The sequence below is a fragment of the Passer domesticus genome, chromosome Z (genome assembly GCF_036417665.1).
Source record: "Passer domesticus isolate bPasDom1 chromosome Z, bPasDom1.hap1, whole genome shotgun sequence".
In the NCBI taxonomy this organism is placed as follows: domain Eukaryota; kingdom Metazoa; phylum Chordata; class Aves; order Passeriformes; family Passeridae; genus Passer; species Passer domesticus.
In genome coordinates this window covers 59,282,323-59,306,807 of record NC_087512.1, presented here as the reverse complement: position 1 = coordinate 59,306,807, position 24,485 = coordinate 59,282,323, and the positions used below count along the sequence as shown (strand labels likewise).

General features: G+C 39.5%; 1 protein-coding gene across 4 annotated transcripts in view; it reads right to left on the bottom strand.

The window, feature by feature from the left end:
* ADGRV1 (adhesion G protein-coupled receptor V1) overlaps positions 1 to 24,485 on the bottom strand; it is a 283,830-nt gene that overhangs the window by 20,230 nt on the left and 239,115 nt on the right. For all 4 annotated transcript variants that reach the window (XM_064402834.1, XM_064402835.1, XM_064402836.1 and 1 more), the window contains one exon: positions 14,247 to 14,368. In XM_064402834.1, the coding sequence (XP_064258904.1) occupies positions 14,247 to 14,368 (122 nt within the window). The remainder of the gene's footprint in view (positions 1 to 14,246; positions 14,369 to 24,485) is intronic.

The window sequence follows — 24,485 nt, the reverse complement described above, 5'->3', positions numbered from 1 at the left end:
TTTCACAGGGAGTGCTACTCAGAGTAAAACAGAAAACAAGACTCATACTAAATAGGGATTTGATCACAGAATCACAGAATCATACAACGCTAAGGGTTTGGAATACATATTAAAGATCATCTAGTCCTGACCCCAGCTGCCATGGACAGGGACACCTCTCATTAGACCACATTGCCCAAGGACTTATCCAAATTGGCCCTGAACAGTACCAGGGCTGGGACACCCACAATCTCCCTGGGCAACTTGTTCCTGTACCTCACCAGCCTCACAGTGAAAAATTTCTTCCTCATATGTAACCTAAATTTCCCCTCTTTCAGTTTGTACCCATTATTCCCTGTCCTATCACTACAATTCCTGATAAAGAGTCCCTCTCCAGCATTCCAGTAGGCCTCCTTCAGTTACTGGAAGGTTGCTAGGAGGTCTCTATACAACCTTCTCTTTTCCAGGCTGAACAGCCCTAACTTTGTCAACCTGGAAGAGATGCTTCAGTCCTCTTACCAACTTCTTGGCCCTCCTCTGGACTTGCTGCAACAGTTCCATGTCCTCCTTCTGTTGGGACACCAGAACTGTACACAGAACTCCAGGTGGGGTCCCACAAGAGCAGAGCAGAGGGGCAGAATCACCTCCTTCATCCTGCTGGCCACACTCCTTTGGATGCAGCCCAGAACACGTTTGGCTCACTGGCTGTGAACACATGCTGCTGGCTCATGCTGAGTTTTTCATCAACTATCACCACCAAGTCTTTCTCCTCAGGGCTGCTCTCACTCACTTCTCTGCCCAACCTGTAGGTGTGTTTGGCATTGCCACAACCTAAGTGTAGGACCTTGCACTTTGCTTTGTTGAACTCCATGAGGTTTGCATGGACCCACATCTCAAGAATGTCAAGGTCCCTCTAGAAGGCATCACTTCGTTCCAGCATGTCAACTGCAACACACAAGTTGGTGTTACCAGAAAACTTGCTTGGGGTGCACTCAATCCCACCACTGTCAGTCTTCTACTAGAAACTATTGTCTTGAGGCTTTTTTCAGAAAGCTTTCAAGAATTTGCATTTGTGTGTTACAACTGATTTTTTTAATGGAAAAGAACATTGCCACAAAAATTTCCATCAGGATTTTTAAACAGACTCAGAGAAACAACAACTAAATGTAAAAAAAAAAATAATAAAAAAAATATATATATGTATATAAAAGAAGGAAAATTTACAGAAAATAGAAAGCAAATTAAATTAAAATGGAGGCAATTCCAATGGCTCTAAACAGGGATCCCTCTGCATTTCTGAGACAAGTACAACACTTGGGAGAGTAATGGCCTATATAACATAACTAAGTATATATAGTATAATTAAATATTATTTAATATTTTATATAGTATTTAGTAATTATTATTTAGTTATTAATTGTACTAATAAAACCACAAATTGTACGTCAATATATACCAATGTAATGACAAAGGATATATAAATATATTTCAAAACTAAGCAATTGGAACATCTGGTTTCCATGTGTTGGTACAATTCATTGAACTTTGCCATAAAGTAGCTTTACTCATAGTCAGCAAAAGATAGTGTAAGTCATGAAATATATATGAAAACTGCTGGAAAAGCTCCCTTCTCTTTCTTGGAAATTTTTTGCAATGGATTTATGCCAGAAATGACCTAAGACATGTTTGCTGCAGCACTTAACACAAATGTTTTGAGATTACCTGGTCTGTGACCCATTCTTGGTATCTGTGGAGGATTACTGCAAATAAAAAAAAATTATAGGAACTGTTGAAGGATGGACTTTCCCATGTTTTTAAAAGCAATACATTTCTCAGTTGTTTTGGTTTTGGGTTGGTTTCTGAGGTTCGGGGTTTTTTTGCTTATTTTTATTTTAGCTTTTATTTTCCTATTGCTTAGCATATATGTCCTTCTGAAATCTTCTGCTTTGTGTGAGGGCTGAACATTACCATCTATTCTTTTCCAGCACCTTTCTATGGCCCTGCTGGCACTGCAGGATCATGTTTTCTCATTGCCAAATTATCCAGTGTTTGACAGAGCTGTCTGGGCTGCATGGCAAGACCAGCGCAGAGCAAACACAGACAGCCACCACCTGCAGAGCTGTACTGTTGGTCAAAGGAGAGTGCATGGCTCCGACAAGTGGTTCTTTAGATTGTTTTGTTTTGTTTTTTACTTTAGTACTTTTTGACTTTGTCATCCTTTGCACTTTTTTGTTCCCAGCTGCAGCAAGGCAGCTACCAGTTCTGCCATTATCCCTCCACCAATTAGAGCTGGGAAAAACCTCCAGCCTCGTTCCCCCCTGCAGATACCTCCCAGACAGAATGACTACATTACCAGGCTCTGCCTGCTGAGCAGGACCAACAGAGAGAGGTGAGCTCCACAAGCCTGGAGGTACTTATAAATCAGACCTGATGGGGAACACTGACCTAATTGAACTCCTACCTCCAAAATTTGCATGTTCAGATGTTTGCAGAAGCATTTTGGCTCCTCACTAAAGTCAGGAGAAGAAATGGGCTGATAAGTAAGTAATGAAAAGCCTGGTGAGATGTAAAAGCAGTCTCCTGTGGCATTTGTCAGAAATTCTGAAGTGAGACTGGGAAACTGCCAGGCAGGTGGACTTTGAAGCAATTTTATGTTAAACAGATTAAACATAAATCTATATAAAACCAGTGACATAGGGAACTACTGGAATTCTCACAGGCTGGCGTGGCAGTGTCATTTAATTAATTTAATAATCACAATAATTAACATAATTTAATAAATGCAGAAATTTGTAAGGTGATGTTCAATATTCCATTCCATTGAAGACACTGGGAATGGAAATAACCTGATCATGTTTTTTCTTTTTCTGTTCTTATATTGGCAATAATGTCTTCACCATCAATACCAGGGTGGTGGTCCTTGATGCAGGGTCCCTCAGAAGACTTCAGTGTAATGTAATAATGACACTATTTAACTCAGCCAAGCCAGCTTCTCCAAGGCCTCCCTGTGTAACACCATAGCCTCTCTCTTCATATATACCTCACAGTTAGTCCATGTTTCTCCTTAAGTCTTTCAAAGCTACAACAGCTTGTGAAGGTTTTTTACAGTGGTGTCTGTGGTGACTAAGACATAAAAAATATGTTCAAATATTTATGTTAATATATATACATTTGTATTTACCTGTAATTATAACGATATAAACAAAACTATATAACTATGTTTCTGTAAAGGTAATTTAACATTGATAAACCAGGCACAAGGCACAATTGTTCTCTGAACACTCAGCAAAAATGCAAGTTATAACATTCAGATGAACTTCTATCCTAGATGTTAAGTAACTGCTCTCTACACAGAACCTTCCTCTGAATTCAGATACAGAGGTCCTTAAAGCATGCACATTCAGTTATTTGCAACTGCACTCACTGCCTTAGGTTAAGGTTCATGCACAATGAATTACGACATGCAAAACTACAGGTAAAATGAAACATATAATTACATTACCAGAAGTAAAATTTGTGGCAAGGATGATAACACCAATCTCTTCCTTCTAATTTTATCTATTACAAATAATTTTTAGAAACTAAGCAAAACCATGTCAGAAAAGTGGCTAAACAGTGTGTGCTAATGCTCTTTGTCAAAGAAAATGAGGATGGGAATCTAAACAGAGACATTTCCAGGAAGAGGGTCTTTATTTAGATTGTCCTGAAAATTGTCCATCCCACAGATCCTTCTACTTTCTACTGTTACAGGAATTTAATGCTGTATTAGAAATAAATTTGGTTTCCAATTAGAAAATACAATCCATTCCAAAAAATAAAGTACTTGAGTCAATACAGACTGAGAGTTTGGTGGTAACGTGGTTTAATAAATTAAGAACAAACTGGAAATGCAGGAGCCATTAAGTTTGCTTCATATTGCAGGTTGGCCCCAGAAAAGTAATTTATCTTCCCATAGTTTTTATTCCAGCCATCTATAATGAAATTATAATACCCATCTCTGAAGACTGACAAGCTGGTCAGACAGACATGGCAATCTACAGGTGAACTACAAAAATATTTTAAATAAAAATAATTTAGTCTCTGTTTTTTTATATATCATTGTATCCTATTGTGATGATTTGCACAAGCAGAAAATTATTATTTGTGTATTCTCTGAAATTTCTTTACCACACAAGAACTTAAAATTTATATTACATTGATAAAAAGACTACATTTCCAAGTTTTCATTTTCCATACTTATGTTTCCAAATTTCTGTAAATTTGTCTAAACATAACAAATAATTATGTGGTTTATTACAAACATATTTGCTGCAAAACTATCAAAATTTTCATTAATTTAAATATTTCTAAAGTTTCATAAAGAAACTGCTCTCAAGAAACTTTCTCAGTTGGTTTTCATGTGTCCTCAAGGAAAGTAGGACAGTTAAACTGTTTTTCAAGGAATTAGTACAATAACTTCAGACAAAGTTTAGCACACACAACTAGATCTTGGTTAAAAATTTGTTTAGATTATTTCTCAGAGTTTAGACTATGTCTTTAGAGAGTAATTCTTAAAGAAGCCTTCAAGTGGTCCAAGTATCTTATCATGACTCCATGGCCTTACTTGGAGCTTTGTGAAGGACTTCTACACTGTAGTTATCTGCAAAGCAAAGACCCTGTGGAAATGCAGATAAAAATAATTTATTTCTCCTTCTGAGATTACCTATTTCTTAGGGGAAAACAAAAAGGATTATAAAATAACCCAAAAAATATTGGGACGGGTGATTTCAGACTTTTTGTTTTCAATGTATGCAATGTCTAGTTTCTATTTTTTTTTTTAATCCAGCCAAAAAGGGGCAAATATGTTTAATGACAGTGTTGTCTTTGGGATGAAATCACAGAGCCTAAAGTGCTATACTAAGTGAAAGCAGGAACATCACATATATCTGGTGAAGCATCTTCTGGAATCCCATTTCCTCCTCACTGACCACATAAAAAGTCTTTGGACATCAGTGAGATAAATTAGGTACCCAGTGGTGGGGAGTCTTTTCTGTTCACTAAAAGAAATTAAAGAATTTCAAAGAGAGAATTAGAGAATTAAAAACAGATCTGTAAATACATATTCCTTTTATGAAGTAAAAATTTCTGTCTCATACATTGGCCTACTTGGTTAATAATGGGGGAGACAAGCTAGTGTGAGAATAACAAAGTTCTAAGGAAAACAGAAGTCTTCATGCTGAGAATAACTGTTTTCCTGTTACCTTTCAGAAGTCAGGAATGAGAAAAAGGTTCTGCAAGATCTGCTGGCTCTGCTTTACTCAGAATGAAATCTCTCTGTGTATTATAATGACAATTTTCTCTTTTCTGGAACTCAAAAGCTTAATCCCAAAGGGTTCTGGGGCATAAGAAATACCAACAATTCAAAATCTACCAACAGTATTTGAATCTATATAAGGATAAATCACAATTTTCACCTTGCTTTCCTCTTTCATATTTTTTGAAGCCCAGTCAAAACATAAGCAAGTCTCCAGCAGATGATGGTCTTTATTTACAGTCACTGGCACCCACACACAGAAAATAAAATAGTAGCCCTCTCACACTAAATCTCCTGATCAGTCTTCTTTAAGAAGATACAGAAAGAAAAAGGAAAAAATTTCAGTATGGTTCCTAGTTTTATAATAGAGGATCTTTGTCGCTAAAACTTTTCATGTCCCGTTGTAACAGCAAAACAACATATCTGAAGATTTAAACAAGTAATCAGCTGTCAGTACAAGCTGATTTGATGCTTTTTAAAATCAAATTGACCTTTGTAAGGGCAAAAGCAAAAGAGCAATACTTGACATTTTGCTGAAAATAAAGAAAATATAATTTAGCAGTTTTCATCCAACTGTGGTTCACTCCAGCTTCACAGTTGCTCAGCTCCTTCCAGACTCAAATCTGCAGTCCTCATATGCATCAGAAAACCTCCTGAGAGAGCTGCTTCTAAGCAGTTATATTCAGACCTCACACCTAACTGTTCACATGTTCCATTTTGGAGAATATAATCCATCACCAAAATTCAATATGGAAAGGAAACACTGACAAGATTACATTAATATACTTACAATCAAACTGACTTATAAATGATTTACAACGGTTAACACTGCAGTTAACACCTTAAATTAATGGACTTTTTCAACAGATGGAAACATTGAATATCTTGAAAAAAACTCCGTGGTATGAGGTCATACCACAATCAATGTTTTTGAGCAGGTTAGATGTTTAAGTGTTTGTCCCACAGCTGTCACTGCTATTAGATGAAGGCAAAGTGAATGTATCTAGGAAAGATGCTCAATGCTTTGCCTGTGCCCTCACATCACACTGAACAGAACAGAGATGCTGGAACTCAAGATGTTGTTCTTAATGAGTCTAAATTCTGAAAACAGACTGAAGTCACTAAAAAACTCGGGTATACTATTTTGCATGCAAGATGACACCAGTGTGATTATATAGCTACTGGATCAAGGCCACTATTGACACAGGCAATAGATGACAGATAGCATGTGAAATTCTTTCAGGCTTCTGAAATAAGATTTTCAAATTCCTGCTCATGGGCTTTTTTCGCTACTGCTACAATATACAGAATTCATCTATTTGACCAATGGGCTTAGACATGCCCACAGGATCCCAAATAATGTATCACCAATATCCTTTACAATAGCATCTAAATTGCTCTTGCTTACAAAGCGAGCATCACATTTCCTTCTTTCAGATCTATATTATGCTGTTGATTTGCATGTGTCCTGAGATAAGTGATACACTCATCCCAGTTTCTACTTCTTATATGTATATACATATATACATAGCCTATCAATTTATAGCAGAAATTCTTTCACTACTTGTATCTTAGTGCATAATTCTGCACTTAGTGTGGTTGGATATAATTCCTATTAAGTCCTTCTGCAGACTAAAACTCATCCATTTCATTACGTAGGATACATCAGTCCTCTGAATAAACAATAATACCTAAATCTCTGTAATAAAACAGCTATACTAGCATTTCTTCTGCCATGCACACAAGGAAAGTTCAAGTAAAGATCTTGTATCAAGATCCAGTTACTATTTTTTATACGATCCTCATGTTATTTTCACCATATTTTTTCCTTAAATCTTACTCTTTCAATTTTGCTGAGCAACAGGTATTTAAACACCTGCTATAAGTTAAACAGATCTGCTGCTTTTATTTTGTCCAGGTTAGAAGATAGCTTGGATAATGTCAATACATTGAAACCAGGTATTATTTTTAAGTATCTGATCTTATAAATAAGATGCTATTGAACTTATAAATAAAACTGCTATTGAACTAATAGGCTTCTAGTTGTCAAAATCAAAACATGGAACACAAGATGTAACTGAATCATTGTAGCACAAGAAGTTTTACTGATGTATAAAACTCTTATTTCATGGATTCTTGCTTCATTGTGTTCCTCTCCACTTTTGAGTTAAAGACAACCTATTTTCATATCATGCCACTGTTTCAAAGAGTCACTGTTTCTTTTGGCCACTTACCGTATTTTTAGTCCACACCAACAACCAAGACAAGAGAATACAGTCTTAAGCTATGCCAGTGGAGTTTTAGGGTATATTTTAGAAAGAAGTTCTTTAGAGAAAGAGTGATGGGGCATTGAAATGGGCTGACAAGGGAGGTGGTGGAATCACCATCCCTACAGGTGTTTAAGAAAAGACTGGACATGGCACTCTGTGCCATAGTCTAGTTGACAAAGTGGTGTTGGGTCATAGGTTAGACTTGATCTCTAAGAGTTTTTCCAACCTAGCTGATTCTGTGATTCTTTAGAGGAAAAAAAACACTTCTAAAAAAGATCCATTGAAGATTTTCTTTTAGGATAATTTTGTCCTGGTTTGGACAACTACTCATTCCTTATTTCCTAGGCTAGCAAAGTCATTATCAACTGCACTTAAAGAACTACTCTGTCTTCACTGTCAAATAAGCATTTGCAGTGATGAGTGATTTGTTACAGATACCAAACTAACAGGGCTGTTATTTTATTCTTCACAGTAAGAAAAGTCAACTCATATTGACAGAGGTGGAAAATGAAAGAAACACACCCGATACCAATTCTTTTTCAGCAAATATACTTCCAACAATTGCAGCAGTTGCATTTCTTACTTCTTATGTGCTACATAATTCTGGCCATTACTAACACCTCCCATAGAGAATGGCTAAAACTACTTTTACACCTTCTTTTGCAAAAAACTGGTGTTAAGAGATTTTTACTGAAATATATTAATGTAAAATTCTTCAAGAATGAATAACATAGAGGCTGGAGATTAAAAATGTTATTTAATTACTTTAAAAAATGTATTATGGTCGCATTTTTCTATTTTAAGTGTGTCACTGAAAAGTCTAAATGTTTTTTCAGTGATTAGTTGAAAATCCAGTAAATCAAAGCCCACTTCAATACACTTTTTCACTGTGTATTATTTAAACACATTATAAACTCTTCTGACATAATTTCTCATGTATTTCAGTTCTATCCTAACAATGGTTTCTGTTTTGACTTGACACTGCAGACTTTGTTTTGTCTTCAGCTATAGACTGATTTGGGGTCCATTATATATGGACTTAAATAGCTAAATGGAATCTTTAATTATTATTTCATAAGTAATTACAGAAATAACATATTAAAGTATGTTTCAGGCAGTAACTAGGAACAGAGAGGACTCTTCTTCAATAAAGAAGTTGTAAACATAGAAAAAGGGATATAAAATTGTTGCATTCTCTTGATTCACAGTGTAATCAAGCCTCATGGACAGCTTATGTTTACACAGCTACTATAATGCATACCAATGCTACTGTCCAATCAAGATTACAACCAAGAAATTTAGCTGATGTCAAAAAGTGTGAAGTCTCCAAAGTGATGTGTTTTCTATACTTGCTTTACTGTAGTTATTTTTACTTTAAAAAATTGCACATAGTGAACAACTTTCAAGGTTAAGTGAATAGCTCTAAGCATACTGTTGTCTTTCCTTACAGGTAAGAATCCAAGCCACCAGAAACAGCTTTATTGAACAGATGTCAAAATGCATATGTGAATTGCTCTGGATGTGTATTTTATTTTGTATCTTGGGTAGTATTTGAATTTTTTGGCCTGTGTTTAACTGTGTTTGGTTTGTGCACTTAGCTGACAGAAGATTTGGTCGGACTGTATCTACTTGAACAAGTGTATGTCCTTTTCTTGATAGCCTTGATATAAACTGTAGTTCATGGCATTACTGTGAGGTCTTCATTGCCTTTTCTTGGGCTAATTTGCAGTGTAGAATCATCTTTTGCAAAATCTGTAGGCAGCCTTTTACATTTACTTGCATCTCATGTCTGTCTAGTACTGGGTTCTGTTTAGTTTTGTGAGGCTTTGATAATCTGAACCACTGCATGGGATCTTCTAGTCTACCTCTGACTCATCAGAGCAGAGAAGCTTTCAGAAGATGTCATAAGACACAGGAAGTGAGCCTATATATAGTGGTAGCCCTCTCTGTGTCCCTGGGTTACATCCCAGAGTTGAATAGTATGTTCTAGGAAAAAATACGTATTTCATTTGTCACTGGTACTGGCATGAGCTTTATAAACTGTGTACTTTTGCTTTCCTGCATAATATAATGAAGCAGCTTACAGAACAGTGTATCTTTACTCACTTTTTACTATCACAATATGTGGTATTTTTAAAACTTTATTTCTCCTTCTAAAACTGTTTCATCTTGATTTCTCTCATTATATTTTCTATTGTTTCATTGTAATATTTGGGGGTTGTTTTGTTGGTTATTTTTTTTCAACATACTAGTTTTCTTTGATATCTTATCTCTCTTTCTACTCAAGCTAGCCTTTCCTCCCATTCTGGATGGTCACTATTGTCACTATTGTCACGGCTATTTCAATTATTTTAATTAATTTGTTTAATTAATGAAGTTTGGTTAATTTCATCTTTTCCAGTCAATGTCAGGTTTGGATGTACACCTGTTCACTTGTTTGCTGTATGCCCATATTTCTTGTTAAAGGCTTTTCAGGTATTTGTACCTGAACTTCTGAATTTTCTCTTATTGCAATCTACTACAAATAACTTGACTTTTAGAACTTTTTGTGAAATTTGTCTCTAAAATGAGACATTGCATTAGGCAGTCAGCTCATGTGCCCAGTTTGGAAAACCACCAGTCAACTCTTCCAGATTTTTCCTGCATTTCTTGAGAAGAAGTACTTTGCATGTAACACTGATGCTTATTACATGGACATGAGTTATCCAGTATGCTCAAACACAGAACAGGCAGACATTTAACCCTTACGTGCATCATCCAAAAAAAACAACAAAAGGATTTTTTTGAATACTGTCATTAATAATGGGTCACTACCAGTTGCCATTTTTTTTTCCCCTGATATTCCTGAAAAAAATTGAGGTTTTATACTGTTGGTGGGTAGCATCACAGTATTTCATAAGAGTGAGGTTTCAATTCAAAATTACTTATTGAAAAATTAAATTAATTAAATTATTGCTGAGAGAGGGGAGTGGTGAGACATTGCAAGGAAACTGTGACTGAGGTAGCTGTGGCATACCTAATAACTTGTAGTTTACAGTGCAGACACATTCTTATGTTATAGAGGATGGAGGTGTATAGTGCAGTTTGCTGGAAATATAGCCAAAGAAGTATCTAGATTACACGAAGAAAGTTGGCTGCAGAGAATAGCCTTGGAACAGGCCTGCAGACTCTTTTTGAACCTCTTGCAAACAATAAGATGGTGGGAAGAGATCCACCCACTACCCTGAACTTTGGATACATCAAATGCAAATAGGCCTTTGTTGACGTCAGCTACACAAATCAGAAACACTCCCCTAACTGCAGGAAAAAACATGGTGATTCTTAGATGGCTATGGTGCATGCAAAAGAGCTTGTGAAATTGCAAATATTTGAGACAAGTACTCAAGATAGCAGCTTATTCTTTCACTCCTGACCCCAGAAAAACACTTACCTTGTTAATAAATCCACAATGACAATTTTAAGTTAAGAAAAGAGGTAAATGTTTTTTTCTGTTTTGCAAGTGAAAAGATGAGGAGCGGAGGCTTATCATGCAAGAGCAATGGAGTATGTTTTCTGCATCACAGATGCTATCTGGGTAGGACAATTAGGTGCATACTGCTAAGGAATTCAAAATACCCAACACACTTCTTTTTCTTTCATGGTTTTCTAAATGTACTTTTTATTTTGTAAACCAGCTATTGCCCTCCCATTTGCATATTTACTCCTGAAGTTACAGGGAAAGGGTTACCTTCCCCTCCATGCACTAGAATAGCTCCTGCTATAAACTTGTCTCTGATGGGAACCATTTCCTGCAGGAAGTGCTTGGAAACAATTTGTACTGAGTGGATGACTTTTCAAGCAAGTGCATTTCCTGGGAAATGCGTATCATAAGGCTAAACAAACACAATGGATAATATTCAGTGTCCTTTCCATCTCCTGCACTGAATCCGTTTGAATACCCAACACATTTTAATGGATCACGTTCTGCTTCTTTACACTGTCCATAGCTCCTGGACACAGGGAACCAGGCCTATACTTCTTCTAAACTATTTTATCTCCTCTTTTCTGTCATGATAAAAACTCTTAATGGGCAATGAATTGCTTTCCAGCTGAAACAGAGCTTGTTGTATAACAGGAACACTCACCAATAAATGGTAAACCCACTTTTTATTGCAGAAAAGTAGGCTTGTTCTAACAATCACCAATTCTGAGAGCTGACAAAGACATGAAAATAAGATGCCAACAGGATGCATAACAAAGACAGGTAGTTTCTACTGTTATCATTATGAAAATGTGTTACCCACTATCTAGTCCCATTTCCTTTCCCAGTCACAAACAGATTGGCTGAGATTAAATCTTCAAAGAATACTGGACATGACTGTTGGATACACATGGCTCTGCATAGCCTGTGGGTCAGAATGACTCTCAGCAGGAAGTGTGTACTCCTCAAGACCAGCCTCTCATCAGTGGGAACATGGTATAAAAATCCTTTCTGAAGCTGCACCTGCCCACAGAAAAACCTCCATTTTTATTCGGTATTGGTAATACATAATTTTGTTCTACACAAAGACTTTGCATACTGATATTTTCTGAGTTAGTTAGTTGTATCTGATTATTTGATGAGCAGCACAGATTAAATAAATTTGCAGACTCTTCACCTTGTTCCTTCCCTGTTTTTCATTTCATGCTTTATGTCTTATCACTTGAATTATACATCATACAGTTTTTCCATTTCTTGACTAGATAAATTGTAACTTTAAAAGAGGAGAATGGTCTGTATGGGATGGTTATTTAAAGTGTGGGGACATTCCAGGAAATATTTTTAAAACTTCTTTTATTATAGAGATTTACAAAGCACTGAAGACAATTATCTACTAAAACAAACAAATATAATAATTGTAGTACTGTGAAAAAGCGACTCTATTTTTTTAACTTCTCCCAGGGTATGCAACACCAAAAAGCTCTTTTCCTTTTAAGTATATGGTAGCTTTATACTTTAAAAAAGCAGTTAGTAAATAGTTATAAAATGTAATGGATACTGTTCTATTACATTCTACATGGCAAAAATCCAACAAAGGATAAAAATCCACTTTTAAAGCATGGAGTCTAAGTTATTAAGCTCCTCATAGTTGAAAATCATTTTTTTGTTAACTACTGTTTGAGTTGGAGCTCCAGACATGCACGTTTTAATTTAAAATAATAAGCAGGAAGAGACTATGCATTTGAAATGTTTTCACCTCCTTTGAATAAAGAAAAAAATTACTATCTGTTTCAGGTTTTACTGATTCTCTTGGGCTAGAAAGAACAAAAGTAAAAGGTTTCTTTTCCTCATGTGGAAGATCAATACTGACATAATGTGAATAGAGATGCTGCATTAACTTCTCCAGGCCTGTTGACATATACAGTTATTTCCCAGATATTAGTAACTATCATTAAGGCAAATGCCAAAAGAGACCACATCTACTGGTGAAGCAGAGCAGAAGCACATGTTGATATGCCAATATATATATATAAGAAATAAATGGCAATATATAGAGAAAAATCAAATCTATTTCAGGGAGAATAAAGTACATTTTTTTTCTCAATTAAAAAAAAAAAACATTTCTGAGAGTAATTTTAAAGGTATTTTAACACTGCCTAAGGAAATGTTCACATTTTCAATTTAAAATAAATCCATTTTGTGAAAATATGCCGTTTTAGGTTAATTAATCTTTTATTTTATGGGGTATACAGATTTTTACTATTGGGAAATAAAAGTTGTCACAGAGTTTTCTGTTCTGAAAAAATAAGAAGGGCATACTGGAGTCCAGAAGTACTTGTCCTCCAAAGATTTTTATATATAACTTTAAATCTCCTGCTAATTTCACTGTTCTCAGACATCGGAAGTATGTTCCCATCTGTGATATAATAACCATTATTCTATAAATAATTCAGCAATATGCAGTATGGTACTAAATGCAGAGCAATGCACTAGAGAACCCAGTGCACTGGGTTCTCCAAACACTTATATGGGAATTTTGAAAAGAGCTATTTACATTTTTTATTTTTAATGATGAACATTTAGTCTTTATTTGTTTCCTTTTTCAATGAAAGTTATTTGCTATATCAGAAAAGGTAAGCTGTGGTGTTGCATTTTAGTTAAATGGTATGCTCTGTCCCCCACCAAAAATGTACAGTTTATCTCAAGCCTGTGGTCCTGCCCTGAAGCCTCACCTATCTGTAATCCCATTGGCCCAATTCTTATTCCACTCCCACTACAACACGAAGCCTCAAGGCTCATCTCTTAAGAAAGAAAAAGATTCTTTCTTAGGGCTATAGAATTTAAAATATATGTGTGGTTACTGTTATTATTACCATTATCATTATCATTAACATCTATGGAAAATTGAAACAGTGATTTTGCAAAGGCTGCAGGTACTTCATTTTCACTGGTATAATTATCTCAGTAACATTTTACATACAGACGCAAGCAATTTTCTTTCTGAGTGTATTAGCTATGGAATGAAATCTCTGCAATTATAGTGCTATTGTTTAAAAACAATGCATCCCTTGCTTTAATATGCATTCCATATGTCCGTTTGAGAAATAAAGAGAATACACACTTCCACACTGTGACAGTGAGTTACTGGACGATGTTCAGCTGGTGAAGCCAAAACGACAAACATGAGTAGAGAAAACACCCCCAGGTCAGCAAGAAGACCAAAGGACCCGATGCTGGCTCTTACCTGCAGGCTGTTGAAGATGATGAAGAAGACTAACATCCAGAGGTGCTGGTAAGCCATGTGCAGTCCTCCCCACAGCCAGGTGATGGAAATCAGGGCAAAGAGGTACAAGACCAAGGGGATCTCTGCAAACCACATACACAGAGTTTCAGCTGCTGTGGTTTCGAAAAAAAACATTTTTTAAAGAATTACTGACACAGAACATAGTTTTCCTCTGTGTGGCTAACGTTGGAGCTTGTTCTCCAGTGGTGGACAGCCCTTGTCCTGCTCTAGTTGGATGGGGGTCCCAGGGCTTTTATGACCCCACCCTGAGATCAGAAGACCAGCAGAAGGATGCTGTCAGGGGTCTGGGAAGTATGAGGGGCAGAATGAGCACAACCCAGCTTAGCAAACCAAGTGGTGGGAAGAACACACATGAAGTCAAAAAACATGCTGAACTTTGCAAAATAATAGAACTCTTGGCAAGCTCTAGAAATTTTGAGAGAAAATGGATTTCTAAGAATTTAGAGGAAAGGGAAAATAAGAAAAGTATTACAGTGTGTTGGTTTTGCATGGCTTGATTTTTTGGTGAGGAAGGAAGAAGCCAGCCACAGAAGTAATCTTTCCTGTGGGAAGCTGCTAGAAGCTTTCTCTATAGCTGGCAAAGTCAGTTGTGGGCTGGGTCTGAAAATAAGCATGCTGCTAAGAAAATTAGAGGTGCTGGTAATGCCTCTGTGATGACATACTTAAGAAGGAAAAAAACCACACGCAAGTCCTCCTTCTTCTCCTCCTCCCAGAGGTTGCAAGGCGGCCTCTGGGGCCCTTCCCAGTGTGGCTGGGACCATGCGGCCAGGGCTATCTCAGCACAGTCCACAGCAAACTGTGCTTGTTTGGCTGCTTTTAACTAGCCATGCTGAGGGCAGAAGGGCAGAGGCAGCAGCAGCAGCTTCTCCTTTCAGCGCCCTGCATGAAGAGAGGCGTTGAATAGAGCTGGCAGGGCGGCAGCTGGTGCCACCTGTGCTGTGCTGGCAGGGACCATGTGGCCAACAGCAAGGGTCATGACAAGCAATTCCCCAATGCGGAGCCTGGACAGGATCAACCTCATAAGAATTTTTCAACTGATAGAACTTGGTAACAACCAAACCTATGGACACCAATTTCTCTCCTAAGTCAGAGAAAAGGAAAGGTTGAAGACACATGAGAACAACATGGGAACACCAAGGTCAGAGAAAGAAGGGACGAGCAGGAGGTGCTCCAGGTGTCAGAGCTGAGATTCTTCTACAAGTACTATACTACAACAAACTGTTTCCTTGTAATTCGTGAAGTACATGCCGGGATGCAGAGATCCACTCACAGCCTGTGAGAAAAGGTGTTCATGCTGGAGCATGTGGATGGTGAAAAGCTGCAATCTAGTGGGAAACCTGAAGAAAGACAGAAGACCCTTGCTTCCAGAGATAGAGAAAGAGGATCCTTGCTTTCAAACTAGACAGCTCATCCTTAAAAGACTACATCCCATGAACTAATGACCCATGCAAACACTTGTGGGAAGACTGCTTTGCCCGTGGGAGGTACTCACTTACAGCAGGTCGGGCAGGACTGCTACTCATGAAAATTAGAACCATGTTAGAGAAGTTACAGAGAACTGTTTCCTGTGAGAAGGACCCCACAACATAACAGAAGACTCCTCTCCCTAAGCAAACTGAAGAAAGATTTTTTAAAAGTAACAGATGGACAAAAAAACTGACTAAAAAAACTGACACCATGTTTTGTCTCCCTGCACTGTCGGTGGGGAGGAAGGAAGAGCTGGGGTGGGGTGGGGAAAGGGTGTTCTAAGGGTTTGTTTTAGTTCACATTGTCCTCTTTTAACTCTGTTGATGTTTTTTCTTTTTGACTTTCAAATTTTGAGCCTGTTTTGCCCTTAAAGTGTTTTCTCGTAATCCTTATCTCACCCCATGAGCCTTTTAGGTTTTTTTCTTTCCCCCTTCTCTGCTCAGCTATAGCAGAGGACAATCAGTGGCGGCCTGGCATCTAGCCAGTGTCAAACCATGACATATGGATACGTACATGGTCCCAGCTCTGGCCACTTACAAGGTTGCAGAAAACTATAATAGCTTATTCTTTGATTTGTTGTTATTTTCCTCTTCAAGTCAAACATAAGACATCTGACCCCATAAAACTTAGAGTGACAACCTCCTCTCAGCCCAGGAGATCCATAAGACAGACTTTGAAACAGTTAATTTCAAAAATATGTGCAGAATCTGTCCTTAAGGATGCACACATTCTCCATTTTATGTTCCCCAGTGTATTTACAACATAAAAGATTTAGGGAATGCTGGCAGGAAGATGTCTTCCTGGACAAAGTTTGCAATACAGAAAACAAAAGTAAGTTTTCACCCCCACATGTTTCTCCTGAAACTGACAAGAGCCAGCCCCTGTGTTACCATGTTTGCAGCAGAATTCAAAGTCCATGTTTTCCAGGTCTGCACACTCAGGAGCAGAGGTGCTTGGCCAGACATTGTCCCTCTCCACATTAGTTATGCAGCATCAAGAAAGAGTGGGAATGTATTTTTACAAGCATTGCTCCAGAAACAGCAGTCTGGGAGCCCTTTAGCCATTTTTTTTTTAATATTGTACAAATAGTAAGGGCCTTCTGAATGTAGGCAATACCCCACATCATACAGACATAACATTTTAACAAGAAAAAGTGTAAAGATACTGGCTTTTTGCCACATACTGAATATTGGTACAGTTTATGGTTCTGTTTTTTTTCTTTGTTGGTAATAATTGCCTCGTTATCAATATTGCAAAGAGCTAATACAGAATTGAAACTTTGGCATCATTTAAAGCCTTAGATCTTTGAGTTCTCTATACCCATTTGTTGAATTTTTGATACAACAATAGCTCAATAACTAGAGCAAACATTTCTGGAAAAGGCAACAAATTCTTTTACGTTTGTAAAATCAGAATTGCTCAAAGGAAGAGAATGCCAGTAAATAGTCTTGATATGGACCAAAATAGTCTAATTATTTGTAATTTTCTTCATATGAAAATAAAACCAACAACCCACTCCCAAAGAAACCCCAAAGGGTTAATCTGAGCTGATGAATCTTCCCTGATATGACTTTTACTCTAAGTCCAAGTGTAAGCAGTTACCTCTAGGCTACTTGAATAAACATTAGTAGATAAGACTGATGTGGAGAAGTCAGCTTAACATTACTGTGATGTAACTGAGACACTGACAAGCAGTTCTGTTGGGTATTACATAATCCAACCATGCTGGTCCCCATTTTTGGTATACTTATCACATTGTTTTTTAATCCCACGAGTGATGGAAGATTTTATTTAAGCAACAGGTAGCCCACACCCTCCTTAAATACATATAAATGTATATATGCATGCATATATAATGTCCTGACTGTTCAGGTCTTTCCTTGAAATATGCCCCTGTTTCCATACTGTGGTGTTGCATTTTAGTTAAACTGGATGCTCTATCTCATCTCTCAAAAATGTACAGTTTATTCCAAGCTGTGTTCCTCCCCTGAAGTATCATATATCTGTAATCCCATTGGCCCAAGTCTTATTCTGCAACCACTTTGAATCTCTCTCCTAAGCTATGTGAGGGAGATGATCTCTCTCTTCTGTCCCCTAGACTCTCCCTCTCTCCCTCTCCCTCCCCCTTCCCCCCTTCTCCCTCACAAACCATGCTGCTCCTGGGGGTGGGACCCCCAATAAACCCTCATCTAATTAGCATCCTCAGAAGCCCTGTGGAGTCTCCTTGCCTGCCTGCTGTTACCAGCCAAGTCACAGCTTAGGGGGTCCTCTGGGGACTCCCCGGGGAGCCCCCCCAGTCGAATTGCAACAAATGGTGACCAACGTGCAGCAAGAACACTGACAACCCTAAGACAAAAATGAATCTCCATCACCCTGCTGGCACAGCGCAGAACCCCGAGAACACCACTTCAGTGCCGCCTTCACCACCCGCATTTGTGGCCCCGAGTGGCCTGTCCACCACTGTTCAGAGGCTCTGTGAGACACCGCACCACCATCCCACCACCGCCATCCTACTACCACCAGCCTGCTGTGGCCCTGGCCCTGTCCCCAAAGAAGCTGCGCAGAGTGCACCCAGCCCAAGTGCACCCGTTGCCATGGGGCTGCCACATGGCTCCTCGGAGCTGCCGCTCGCCAGGAGCTGCCACAGCGGGGCCAAGCCTGCCACCCCCTGCCCAGAGGTGCCGGCGGGGAGGGGGGCCCGGCAGAGCGGGTGGGCTGTGCGGATTGCCGAGCTCCAGCAGCCACTGCCCTGGACCGCAGCAGTGGCAAAAGAAGGAACCAAAGCCCATCAGTTTCGCTGGGGGAGCCACCAGACAAGGAAAAAACAGCTTTCAGCTTTGTCTGAGCCCTGTACTACCCAAAATTACTTTTGTCAGTTCTGTGACGTCCTTCCTTGGTCTTACTCTCTCTCCCCTCGCTGCTCCTTCTCCCTCACTCCATCCCTAACCCGCCTTCCCCTTAACAAACCCCCGGGAATCCACTCCATCCTGCTAAGCCCAGCACAGCAGCCACACGGCTAAACCTCAACATTTCATTGAATTGAAAATTCTACTTTATGATCTCCTTCCCCTGTTACTCCAAGAGCAGGATAATATCCTTCTCTGTAATCCATACCCCTTTTTTCCTTATTTTGGGTAGTTCACTGGGAGCAAACCACTCGAAAGCGCAGGGTACCCTGAAAAGGTTTTTCTTTCGCAGAGTCCCTGACTCCCCGTAACCTCCCCAATTCCCAATCCCTATTCACTTGTTCCAGCTGAAAAGAGCTCGTCAGCTAGAACTTTTATCCTAAAACCCTCTAACCTTTTTATCATTCTTATCCACTATCTGTTCTCTCTCTATTTCCTTCCTGTCCCCATGAAGTAGTTTTTACAATTATGCTTTTCTAGTTTAAATGTGTGTTCATATTGCAGATTATCTTGCTTTCACTTTTAGAAAGCAGGGGCCTGTGTACATCCAACAAGAAGCAGTTTTCGATTGTTTCTTTAATAGCGAGTGTTCAGATAGTACTAGACTGCTGAATCATAATTGCTGTTGCCTTTATGCTGTCCTCAGTAGGTTCTGAGGGTGACTGATAAACTAAAATTGTGTCTAGGAAAGTATTTTGACGGTTTTGTGGTGAATGCTCCCTGAGTATAGGTTGTAGCTGAAGCCAATTTTCTTCTTTTTCTTTTTGTTTTTCTTTTAATGACCTAAAATGGGGGGTCTTCTGGGTTAAACCGGTTGGAAAGTGAAAGCCGTGCTAAAGCTCAGATCCAAGAGTGAGAATCTGAGGCCACAAACATACCTGGAGTGCGGGGGGCTCCAGGTGATTCCCTATCCCTGGGAGAGGGAGCAGAAGTCAGTGCCTCAGCCTAAACTGGGGGTTGTGGTGGTCCAAAAAGCCAGTTGGAAAAAGTTAGACACCATTGGGCCAGTCATGCTTGAAAAGGCCAATCCCAAAACTCTCATATGAGCTTAGTGCCAAAGGCTGAAGCCCTTTAAGCACTCGCCCATGCTTTAAATTAGCTTAAAATCTGCAATATGGACCCACATAATCCATTTATTACAATTAAATGCTTATTTTATCTTTACTGCCTACCACCAAAAGCAAACCTCAAGTCAAATGGACTGTTTAAAACATAATCCTCACTGCAGGAGTATTTATTTTTATGCTACAAAACTGTATAATTACTGCTTCATTTTTTAAATTGTTGTCATATTTCTCTTTATCTTTTCTTTCTAACGAAAAAAGGGAGAAATGTGGTGTTGCATTTTAGTTAAATTGTCTGCTCTATCTCACCCCTCGAAAATGTACAGTTTATTCCAAGCTGTGTTCCTCCCCTGAAGTATCTGTAATCCCTTTGGCCCAAGTCTTATTCCGCAACCACTTTGAATCTCTCCTAAGCTATGTGAGGGAGATGATCTCTCTCTTGGCCCTACTGTCCCCTAGACTCTCCCTCTCTCCCCCTTCCCCCCTTCTCCCTCACAAACCATGCTGCTCCCGGAGGCGGGACCCCCAATAAACCCTCATCTAATCAGCACCCTCAGAAGCTGTGTGGAGTCTCCTTGCCTGCCTGCTGTTACCAGCCAACTCACAGCTTAGGGGGCTCCTCTGGGGACTCCCTGGGGAGCCCCCCCAGTCGAACTGCAACACCTTACTATAAGCCTAAGAAACACTGACAGCATTGACAAATTCAATGCAGATAAATGCAGTTTATACAGGTCTAGTTACAGCTTGTTAGAGCTTTAAAACTTACCATAGTCCAGCTTGATATTTAACTAGGTGAAATTGCATACATTAAATTTACCAAACAACTGGAAGTGTCCCTTGTTTGTCATTCTTTCATTGTTGAGAAAAGATAATTTCCTTGTTAATCTGTAAAATTAATTTTCTGTTCTCAGGGCCGAAGTACATTGTAATAAGTTATTAAGGGTAATAAAATTGTGGTTTACAACAGTAGGAGAGTCCTTAGAGTGAACACAAGATTTTGTAAGTGATTCACAGAAAAACAATGCCTGTGAGAATTTGAAACATAGACTGCAATATTTTCATTATGAGTTTGGATTAGATTACAAAATTCATTAACCAGGAAAAAAATAAGGATGACGGAAAAATTTAATCACCTCATCGAGAACCTAAAAGGAACAGTATTAGGTATATAAAAAGTTTGTCTGGCCTTGCCTTTAAGAAGGGACAAAAATGTTGGATGGATATGATACTTCTCCCAGCAATTCTCCCATTTACAACTCAGGAGCTTCCCTAACCAGATACAGGGCTTTATTTTCCTATTTAGTAATCTTTAGGGGACTTTTCTTTCACAAAATCAAATTGAATTTTGATAGTTCAGAAGAACTATGAGCACAAGGAACTCTACAGTAATATAATAAGATTCAGGTAATAAAATGCCAGATTGCCCAGCTAAAAAAGCTGTAAGCCTTGTGTCTGTTGTTTGGTTTCCTTATAGTAGAAACAAGAACAAGAAACAGTAGGAAACAAAACATGAAACATTTCCAGTTATGATTTCATATACAGTGTTTTTAAGATTGTAACAAACTCAACCATTATGTATTTCTGAAATAAACCTCACAAAGAAGAGAAAGACTGGTGACAGTTTAAAGCTTCATTCTCTCTTGCATTATAAGGCATCTGAGGATGTCTCTGCTCATTACAGGGAGGTTTGACTAGATTACCTTTAAAAGACCCTTCCAACCCATGCCTTTCTATGATTCCATAGTTTGTAATGACCTACTGAGAAAAATAATTTAATGATCTCCTATGTCTACACCCACACCTACTGTAACCTAAGCAGGCTGCTTACTGATGTCCACAAAGAAGTTCAACTCCAAAGGACTGTGGTTCCAATGAGCCTGTGCACACCTCTTCAGAAATAGGAACTGCAACACTTATCACATTTGTGTGTCTGAAAGGACTGGACAAGTGGTGACAGATACTGAATTTTAGAACACAGGATGAAAGCGCCTAAAAAAAAAAGAAAAATTATTTTTCAGTACTAAGTGTATCCTGTTCATCAACTCTGTATGCATGATACAGCTCCTTTGGAAATCATGGGAAGGGGATGTCTGCAAGCCTCTGCATGTGGATGTCTGCCAGCCTCTGCTCTTAGAGCACTAAGAGCCATCTGGCCTCTTGGTAGTCCAAGACTCGGAGGACGAGCAGCATTGAAGAAGAAAGAAGTGGAAGCAGCTGTGAAGATGAAAAAGAAGATGAGGAGGAGCCTTGCATCATGATGCACTGTCACACTTTCATTAGCTCACCTAACAGCAAGTTGAAGATTGAGGTGGATTCAAGTATGGCATTGTAACTTCACTAATGAAGTGACTGTTCCCATCCTTGACCTCTCATTCCTGTGTAGTGCCTATTGATTATGAATTAATAGTTTGATGCTGCCTACTAAAACCTATTTTACCAGGCAGAAGAGAATCACAGAATCACAAGGTTGGAAGAGATCTTCAAGATTATCAAGTCCAACCTGCTCCCTAAGACCTCAACTAAACCATGGCCCCGAGTGCCAAATCCAGTCTTTTTATAAACACATCCAGGGATGGTGACTCCATTATCTCCCCAGGCAGACCATTCCAGTACTTTATCACATGTTGCATGAAAAACTTTTTCCTAATATCTAATCTATATTTCCTTTGAGGCAGCTTGAAACTGTGTCCTCTGCTTCTGTCAGTTGCTGCCTGGAGAAAGAGACCAACCCCCACCTGACTACAACCACCCTTCAGGAAGTTTTAGAGAGCGATATGGTCACCCCCGAGTCTCCTTTTCTCCAGGCTGAACAACCCCAGCTCCCTCAGCCGTTCCTCATAGGGCTTGTGTTCCAAGCCCCTCACCAGCCCTTATCTGGATGCGCTCATGCATCTCAATGTCCTTCCGAAACTGAGGGACCCAGAACTCGACACAGCACTCAAAGTGCTGCCTCACCACTGCCGAGTACAGGGGTAGGATAACTTCCCTGCTCCTGCTGGCCACATTATTCGTGATACGGGCCAGGATGCCATTGGCCTTCTTGGTCACCAGGACACACTGCTGGCTCATTTTCAGCCGGCTGTCAAGCAGCACCCCCAGGTCCCTTTCTGCCTGGTCACTATGCAGCCACACTGTCTCTAGCCTATATTGTGGCCAAAGTGCAGGACTTGGCACTTGGACTTATTAAACTTCATCTTGTTGGACTCTGCCCATCTATCCAACCACTCCAGGTCTCTCTGCAGAGTCAGCCTACCTTCCAACAGATTGACATATGCTCCCAGCTTGGTATCATCTGCAAATTTACTAATGAAAGAGTCAATCCCCTCATCCATGCCATCACTAAAAATATTAAACAGAACTGGCCCTAGCACAGAGCCCTGAGGGACACCACTGGTGACTGGCTGCCAGCTGGATGCAGCACCGTCCGCCACCACTCTGGGCCCAGCCATCCAGCCAGTTCTGAACCCAGCAAAGAGTGCTCCTGTCCAAACCATGGGCTGCCAGCTTCTCCAGGAGTGTGCTGTGGGAGACAGTATCAAAGGTCTTGCTGAAGTGCAAATAGGCAACATCCACAGCCTTTCCTGCACCCACCAGGCAGGTCACTTGGTCATGAAATGATGCCACGCCTCGGACATGGGAAGAAGGGGTGACACTGGTCACCGGTGAGCTCCGACCCCCTTTCCCCTTGGCACGCATCATGAGTGGCTACTCCCCTCCTCAGCCACCAGCAGGCAGAGAGTAGTGGTTTGTTACCAACTGAGGTCCCATACCAACAGAAGCGGCCAATAAGTGTGGACCCATGTTGATGGATTGAGGCAAAGGAAAGAAGGACCCCTTGCTTGCATTTCTGAACTGTCTTTACTCCTCCCCATGAAGGGAGCGGTACAGGTGCCACAGCATAGCAGCTCAAAGTGGAGGCAGAGGCAAAAGGGCATGAAACAGAGAAAAACAGCAACTTTTTAAAGATAGACTAACCCCCATGAGGAGACAACAAATCCTAACAAGAAATCAAAGGCTAGATAGGAGGTGTATGAGAGGATACACATAAACATAAAACCAATAGGGAAGAAGCAGGGAAGAGTGTATATGAATGAATGAAGGGAAATATTGTAACTGACAACAAAGCTTCTAGATAAATGGGTGTAGCAAATAATGGCAGACAAGCTGCAGGGGCAGGGTTTGGAGGATGGACAGGGAAGGATCTGGAAATGTCAGGACTGACACAGGGAAAGGTGGCAAAACAGGTGGTAAACAACTTTAGGGAGAGACTATGAGGAAAACTGAACAGGGGTGAATAGAAACAAACCATTACAACATTTTAAACAATTTCTTAAACAAATAAACTTCAAAACCCCACTGCCATAATAAAAGGAGATGAGGTTGCTCAAACACGACCTACCCCTCCTAAACCCATACTGACTGGGTCTCATACCCTGGCCATCCTGTAGAAGCTGCATGATGACACTCATATAAATTGCTCCATTATCTTGTAAAGTACTGAGGTCAGGCTATAGTTACTAGGATTTTCCAAATGGGTGTCACATTGGCCAACTTCCAGTCATCTGGAACCTCGCTAGTGAGCCAAGACTATTGGTAAATGATGCAGAGTGGCTTTGCAAGTTTATCTGCCAGCTCTCTCATCATCCTGGGATGGATCCCATCTGGTCCCACAGATTTATGAATATCCAGGTATATCAGCAGTTCTCTGACTGCCTCCTTTTGGATAATCAGAGGACCATTCT